Source organism: Neomonachus schauinslandi, chromosome 7 (genome assembly GCF_002201575.2).
Source record: "Neomonachus schauinslandi chromosome 7, ASM220157v2, whole genome shotgun sequence".
In the NCBI taxonomy this organism is placed as follows: Eukaryota; Metazoa; Chordata; class Mammalia; order Carnivora; family Phocidae; genus Neomonachus; species Neomonachus schauinslandi.
The window spans coordinates 23,456,737-23,465,509 of NC_058409.1; the positions used below are offsets into that span (position 1 = coordinate 23,456,737).

An 8,773-nucleotide genomic window follows, 5' to 3' on the forward strand; every position below is an offset into this window, starting at 1 on the left:
CTATGCAAGATGCTCTGCCACTTGTACCATAATATCTAGCAGATCAAATGGTGCTTGAAGTGTCATTGGGAGATACACATGTTGTTTGGATCCTGTAGGTGAATCACAGTACAGGTCCTTAGGATTTTGGAGCAAATCTTTAGCATCTTCTGTGAATAACTATTCTTTTTGAGAAACAGTTTTTGGTTTGCTACTGGGCCTTTGTAGAGACTGAATATTTAACCATGGTACACCAAGTTACAATGAGACCTGAGCTGCCAACCATGAAGTATACATAGTCTGATGTACCAAGCCACAAAGTTGGCTGTGCAGAACAGCACTGCATTGTCAAATAGAAATGGTATATATGAAATTGAGCTAGAGCCCCAAAGGCACAAGTAAGTTAGATGAGGATGTGTTTCAAATGCCCATAATCCATACTGCTGCTACATTATCTTCTCTCTCCCAGCCTGCACTTTTGGCATTATGGGGAGTTCTCCACAATCAGCTGATTGAGGGGAAAAAAAAACTCAGCCTTGGTTCACAGATGGTTCTACATGATATGCAGGCAACACCTGAAAGGGGCAGCTACAGGACCTACAGCTTCTTTCTGTGACATCCCTGAAGGAAACTGGCGAAGGTATATCCTCCCAGTGGGTAGAACTTCAAGAAAAACATCTCACTGTTTACTCTGTTGGAAGGAGAAGTGGCCAGATATGCGGTTATATACTGATTCACAGACTGTGGCCAATAGTTTGGCTGGATAGTTAGGGACATACATGACTGGAAAATTGATGACAAGGAGATAGGAGTGAAGAAGTATATGGACAGACCTCTCTGAATGGGCAAAAATATATGAAGGTATCTGCGTCCCCTGAAATACTCACCAAAGGGTGATCTCAGCAGACAAAGACTTTAATAATCAAGTAGATAAGATGACCCATTCCGTGGATAACAGTTAGCCTCTTTCTCCAGCCACTTCTGCCATTACCCAGTAAGCTAACAAACGAAGTGACCATGGTGGCAGGGATGGTGGTTATGCATGGGCTCAGCAACTCACTAAAGTCAACCTGGCTATAGCCCCTGATGAGTATTCAATTTGTTAGCAGCAGAGACCAACACCGAATCCCCACTATGGCACCATTTCCTGGAGTGATCAGCCAGCTACCAGGTGGCAGGCTGATTACCTTGAACAAGTTCCATCATGGAAGGGACAGCATTTTATTCTTACTGGAATAGACATTTATTCTGGATATGGATTTGCCTGTCTTGCATGCAGTGCTTCTACCAAAACAACCATCCAAGGACTTAGAAAATACTTTATCCACTATCATGGTATCCCACATAGAATTTCTTCTGATCAAAGAACTCACTTCACAGCAAAAGAAGGTGGCAAAAGGCCCAACAAGCTCATGGAATTCACTGGTCTTTCCATATTCCCCACCATCTGAAGCACCTGACTTGACAGAATAGTGGAATGGTCTTTTGAAGACTCAGTTAAAGCACCCTTTAGGCAGCAATACCTTGCGCTGAGACAAGGTTCCTCAGAATGTTGTATATGCTCTGAATCAGCATTCAATATATGGTGCTATTTCTCCCACAGCCAGGATTCACAGGTCCAGGAATCAAGAAATGGAGATGGAAATGAGATCACTCAATATTATCCCTAGTAATCTACTAGGAAAATTTTTTGCTTCCTGTTCCCATGACAGGCCATGCTCTGCTAGCCTAGAGGTCTTAGTTCCAAAGGGAGGGATGTTTCCACCAAGAGACACAGCAATGATTCCAATGAACTTGAAGCTAAGATTGCAACCTGGCTGCTTTGGGCTCCTCAGGCCTCTGAATCAACAAGCAAAAAAGGGAATTACTATGCGGGCCAGGGTGACTGATCCTAACCACACAAGAGAAATTTCCTCTGCAATGGAGGCAAGGAAGAGTATGTCTAGAATACAGGATATTCCTTAGGGCATCTTTTAGTATTATTATGCCCTGAGATTAAGGTCAATGGAAAAGTACAACAACCCAGTCCAAGCAGGACTAATGGCCTAGACCTTACTGAAATGAGGTTGATATTACCCCACTAGCTTAAGAACTATGACCAGCTGAGATGCTTGCTGAGGGAAGAGGAAATATGAAAGGGAGGAAGGTAGTTATAAATACCAGTTATGTCCACCTAACTAGTTTAAGCAAGTATCTTTGTTTTCTTCCCTCTCTTATTCCTATATCAACTAACATAAAATGTATTAATAGTTAACTCTATATCATAACAGGATATCAAGAAGAGGAGTAAACATCATCCAAGGATTTTGCATCCTCTTCTGGGGAAGGAATTAGCACATTTTGGGTTGTATGTAGGACAGCTGCATTATGTTAGGCAGAAGTATAACTTTGTTACTTTCTCTATTTACATATTAATTATGGTTTAAGGACGTGTATGAATACATAGTTGACATGAAATAGGCTGTGATGGTTAGTTGTATGTGTCACCTTGGTTAGGCTATGTTAACCAATTAAATCAAATACTAATTTTGGTGTTGCTGTGAAGGTAAGGTTGTAGATAAGGTTAACATCTATAATAATAGATTTTAAGTAAAGAGATTATCCTTGATAATGTAGGTAGACCTCATCCAATCAGTTAAAAGGCCTTAAGAACAAAACTGAGGTTTCTCAGAGAAAAAAGAAATTCCTCCTAAAGACTGCATCAACTCCTGCTCAAGAGTTTCCAGCCTGCCCTACAGTTTTCAGCCAGACTCTACAGCTGCCTAAGTCAATTCCTTGAAATAATTCTCTGTATATGTATATGTTATGTATATGTATATGTATATGTATATGTGTGTACATATATATCCTACTGGTTCTGTTTTGGGCAAACCCTGATATGGCATCTACTATTCCCTACTACCATGCTCATGTCATCAGAGATAGAGATAGAAAAAAGTCTATTATGTGGTCACTGTCTTTGAAAACTTGCTAACCTGAAGAATATGAAAAGTCAGCATTGTGAATTATGTGAGGTAGTAATATATTAGTAAGTGTCAAATGAGTAGCACTGAATTAAGTATTTAAGGAACTTAGGAAAAAAGAGAAAAAACCTCTGTGGACTTAGGGAGTGCTCAGCGTAGACTGGTGTCAGAAATGGGGACAAGGATCAAAAGTAGACAGTATAGTTGGATTGAAGTTGTACATAATCTATTAAATTTCAACTGCTTCACTGCCTGCTTACTAATAAAAGGTTCCCAGGCTCCAATGACTAATCAGACATTGTCTGATATACAGTCAGGAGAACAGAAAAACCTAAACTTGGAGTTTAAAAGCCTTGAAAGATGGAATTCCTCTCTACTACCAGCAGTACAACCTTGAACAAATTGCATACTACTTTAAGCCCCAGATTCTTCACATATAAAATGAGGATTATAAAGTCATAGTGAGAAATAAATGAGATATAATAAGATATTTGGCTCAGTGCCTTTCACAGAGGAAGTGCTCAACCAACAATAAGTGAATGCAAAAATATATGAAAAATATTTTAACAAAGAATGCTACTAAAAGTGAAACCCAACACTAAATTTCAAGTAGTTGTAAGAAAAAGTATCCTAGATAAATACATTTAGATCAATGGCATAAGCTAATTTTTCAAAAGATTAAATATCTGACATTCAAAAAAATATTTTACTCAGGTTCTAAAACCTAACCAAACTTTTTGTAATTCTATTGTTTTCACTTTGTACAAAACTCCTAGAATACAATTTGTAAGTGGACTTCCTGTGTGCATAAGGAATTTACAATGAAAAAATGTTTTATATCATCCAAAAAATAAGCTCTGCATTCACATTACAGTACCTTGAGGAATATCTTTAGGTGGGGAATATTTCTTCTTCTTTACTATAACACCTTTACTTTTCATTTGTCTAGTTCCTGGTGTTGCTCTAATAATACAACATATTTCTGATGTATTTGAAGGAACCTGAAAAAAAAAAAAAATAATGCATAATTCTTCCAGGTACTGTATTTGTATGCTGTTTTATTTCAAAGGCAAATCATTTCAACATCCATATTTCATACATATTAATGACAGAAAGCATTTATGAAATGCTTACTCCACTCCAGACACTAATGAAATGGTTTTTAAACATTTGCTTATTTAATATGCACAAGAACCAGACAGGGAAGATTATATCATCGCCATTTGTAAAATGAGGAAACTTAGGTTCAGAGAATTTGGATACCTTATTTAAGGAGAGAGAAAGAATACTGATAGAGTTGAGATTCAAGCATTCCAAAGTGCAAGAGCAAGTTTACAAGATTTACTGAATTAAAACACAAATTTATTTTAATTCTGAGCCATATACTAGATTTCCTTGGTTTCCCAACTCAATGAATTTTGACAACTGCCAATCAAACAGACAGACTCTAGAATAAAGAAATACCGTATCTTCCAAAAGTGACATAGCTTGTTTCTTAGAACTCAGAAATAGACATATGTATTTACCAAGGGCTCCTCCCACTGTAAGTAAAGCCTATATAGAAATAACTTCTACTTTAAAATTCATATCATCTTCTGGGGTGGGCATCTGATATTTTTCTGCCCAGCATCATTTCTATTCTTCTGGTACTGAACAGTACCAGAATTTTCTTGGGAGAATCTTCTCATTCTCCCAGCCTGCACACACCCCTTTCTTATGGCTCAGGTGGAGCTGATAATACTTCTGAGCACCAAGAGACCCTAAAACCCAGCCCAGCCAATCACTATATGCTATGCCCCTGGGCACAGTGACTGGCTCAGACAAAGATGTTGTAAATGGGTCAGCAGGAAGAAGGGAATTCTCAACATGAGATTCTGATACTAAGCCAAAATCCTTAAAGGGGCAAAAGTGGTCCCGGAGTGATACCCGACCCTAGCTATAGCCGTCGTAGTAGAAACAGATATATATCCTCTTAGGAGGATGGAATCCCCATTTTAGGCAAATAGGATTCTTATCAAGTAAGAGTAAGGAAATAAATGATCAGGGTCAGAATCAGAGTTGTTCTTCAAGATTCAGCTCAGAACAGTTCCAAGCAGAAATAATGGACAAAATACATTTCACCTCATCCTCTAATTTTATTTTATTTCTTTAAAGATTTTATTTATTTGACAGAGAGAGTCACAGCGAGAGAGGGAACACAAGCAGGGGGAGTGGGAGAGGGAGAAGCAGACTTCCCGCGGAGCGGGGAGCCCGATGCGGGGCTCGATCCCAGGACCCCAGGATCGTGACCTGAGCCAAAGGCAGACGCTGAACGACTGAGTCACCCAGGCGCCCCTCATCCTCTAATTTTATTATAACAACAATAAAGGAAGTACCAAACTCCTGAGAATATCGAAGAGCGGAGTTAAGCCCCCAGGACATCAGATATCATAACTGCCAAATCAGAATAGAGTAACAATGTATGAAATGATTAAAGAATTAACAATTGAAATCTCATGGGGCGCCTGGGTGGCTCAGTTGGTTAAGCAACTGCCTTCGGCTCAGGTCATGATCCTGGAGTCCCGGGATCGAGTCCCGCATCGGGCTCCCTGCTCAGTGGAGAGCCTGCTTCTGCCTCTCTCTCTGCCTGCCTCTCTGCCTACTTGTGCTTTCTCTCTGTGTGTCAAATAAATAAATAAAATCTTTAAAAAAAAAAAAAGAAATCTCATGGATGAGCAAGCAACAAGAGACTATCTGGAGTGAAAAGCAGATGTGAAAAAGAAACAACTAGAATGTCTTGAAATGAAAAATAAAATTGTTGAAATACAAAGTTCATTGGAAGCCTTAAGCAGCAAAGTGGGCACAACTAAAGAATTACTTATGAAATTACCCAGAATACAACAAATAAATGAAAAATATTAAAAAGAGTTTGAAAGATATAGCGGATAGAAAGATGCCTATTATATGCCAATTATCATCCCAGAGAGAATAAAACAGATAATAGCTGAGAAATTTCCCAAACTGATGAGAAACACGAGTGCACACATTCAGGAAGCCAATATTCCAAACAACATTAGAATAAAAAACCAACAGGGGTATCTGGGTGGCTCAACCAGTTAAACGTCCCACTCTTGATTTTTGGCTCTGGTCATGATCTCAGGGTCTTGAGATCAAGCCCCACTTTTGGTTCTGCATTCAGTGGGGAGTTTGTTTCTCTCTCTCTCTCTCCCTCTGCCCCTCCCCCTGCACTTGCTCTTTCTCCAAAATAAATAAATAAATCTTTAAAAAATAAAGAATAGGGGTGCCTGGGTGGCTCAGTCGGTTAAATGTCTGCCTTCAGCTCAGGTCTTGATCCTAGGGGCCTGGGATTGAGTCCCGCATCAGGCTCCCTGCTCAGTGGGGAGCCTGCTTCTCCCTCTGCCCCTCTCCCCGGCTCGTGCTCGCTCTCTCTCCCCCTCTCTCTCAAAAATAAATAAAATCTTAAAAATAAATAAATAAATAAATAAAAATTAAAAATAAAGAACAAAAAGCCAACAGCAAACAAAATATTAATCTCTTTGTGTATACACTCCAGTGAAATTACAGCACACCCACAAATAAGAATTTAAAAATATCCAGAAAAAAAAGATAATTCAGTCCCCAAGACCACCTCAGTCTCAATGATCTGCCAAAAGGACTCACAAGATTCAGAAAAGCTGGTATACTCACAGTCAAGGCTTATTACACAATAAGATACAGACTAAAATCAGCAAAGGGAAAAGGCACATAAGTGGAGTCCAAGAGAAAAAGTACACAGAGCTCAATCCAGGATAATAAGCTTCCAGTTGTCCTCTCCTAGTTGAGTCACATGGATAACATTTAGTCTTCCCATGTGCAAAGTGTTGCCAACATGAGAAGCCCAGTAATCCTTGCCTCAGACCAGTCTCCTAGAGGTCAAACTGACACAAAGTTTGCCTAAAGCCTCAGGCATCAAAAACAGGTGTTTACCATAAATCACATTTAGCATAAACTATCTGGTGTAGCTCAGGACATACAAAGACACTCTTCTCAGGCAGGATACTCCAAGGGGTCATAACTCTTACAAAGGACTCCTTAAATCTCAACAATAAGAAAACAACATAATTAAAAAATGGGCCAAAGACCTTACCAGACACCTCATCAAAGATATACAGATGGCAAGTAAGCATATTAAAGGATGCTCCACACCATATTTCCTTATCAGGGCGATGCAAATTAAAACAACAATTAGATACTACTACATACCTATTAGAATGGCCAATATCTAAAATACTGACAACAATAAAACTTTACCCAAACCCACAAAATGCACAACACCAAGAGTGGACCCTAAGTTAAACTATGGACTGTGTGGGGTGATTATAATATGCCAATGCAGGTTTATCCTTGGTTAAAAAAAAAAGTGCCACTTGGTGAATGATGTTGATAATGGTGGTGGCTATGCATGTATTGAAGCAATGGGATATAAGAAATCTCTGCAGGTTTCTCTCAATTTTGCTGCAAATCTAAAACTTCTTTAAAAATTAAAAAAACACATTTTTTAAAAAAGTAAAAGTATACAAAAATACATACCATGTTAACAACAGTCAAAAGAAAGCTAGAGTATATTAACACTAGAAAAAGTAGATTTCTGTGCAAAGAGTATTACCAGTAATAAAGAAGTTCCTTCATAATGATAAAAGGGTGAATTAATCAAGAAAACAACAATCCTAAACAATCCTAACTATTTACACACCTAGTAACAGAGCCTCAAAATAAATAAAACAAAGAGGATAGAAATGAAATGAGAGAGGGGCGCCTGGGTAGCTCAGTCAGTTAAGCGTCTGCCTTTGGCTCAGGTCATGATCCCAGGGTCCTGGGATCAAGCCCCATGTCGAGCTCAGCTGAGAACCTGCTTCTCCCTCTGCCCCTCCCCCCAGGTCATGCTCTCTTTCTCTCTCTCTCAAATAAATAAATAAAATGAAATAAAAAAGAAATGAAAGGAGGAATGGACAAACCCACCATCACAGTCTGATATTTTAATACCTCTTAATAATTGATAGATGAAATAGGCAAAAAATCAGCAAAGATATAACTGACTTGAACATTACTATCAATCAACCTGACGTGACTGATACTGTAGACCATTTTACTAAAAAAAAGGAAAATACGCATTATTCTCAAGTGTGCACAGAATATTTACCAACATAAACCAAATGGATTATAAAGCATGTCTCAAAAAAGGCATACATACAAGGCATACACAGAACAATCTTAGACCACAACGGGATTATATTAGAAACTAATAACAGAAAGATCTCTGAAAATTTTCCAAATATGTGGACAAGAAATTGCATACTTCTAAACAAGCCATGGATCAAGAATAAATAAATTGGGAAAATGGAAAGTATTTAAACTTTATGAAAATGAAAATACAGCATGTAAAAACTTGTGGGATGCTGCTAAAGCACTAGTCAAAGCAAATTTGTAGCATTAAATGCCTACAGGAGAAAAGAAGAAAGGTCTCCTATCAATGAACTCAGCTTCCACCTTAAGAAAGTAAAAAAAGAAAACCAAATTAAACTCAAAGTAAGCAGACAAAAGAAAATAACATGAGAGCAGAAATCAATGAAATAGAAAATAGAAAAACAATAGAAAAGGGAGCCTGGGTAGCTCAATCGGTTAAGCATCTGACTCTTGATTTCAGCTCAGGTCATGATCACAGAGTCATGAGATCAAGCCCCACAGGTACTCAGCACGTAGTCTGCTTGAGATGCTCTCTTTCCCTCTCCCTCTGCCCCTACCCCTGCTTGTGCTCTATAAATAAATAAATAAATAAATAAATAAATAAATAA

At 38.4% G+C, this 8,773-nt stretch overlaps 1 protein-coding gene across 1 annotated transcript in view; it reads right to left on the reverse strand.

Annotated features, from left to right (window-relative positions):
* The window catches only part of MEIKIN (meiotic kinetochore factor), a 99,669-nt gene continuing 90,896 nt past the window's right edge, over window positions 1-8,773 (reverse strand). Inside the window, exons 12-13 of the mRNA XM_044917050.1 lie at window positions 3,820-3,943; window positions 1-35 (exon numbers count right to left, since the gene is read on the reverse strand). Coding sequence (XP_044772985.1) covers window positions 1-35; window positions 3,820-3,943 — 159 coding nt within the window. The remainder of the gene's footprint in view (window positions 36-3,819; window positions 3,944-8,773) is intronic.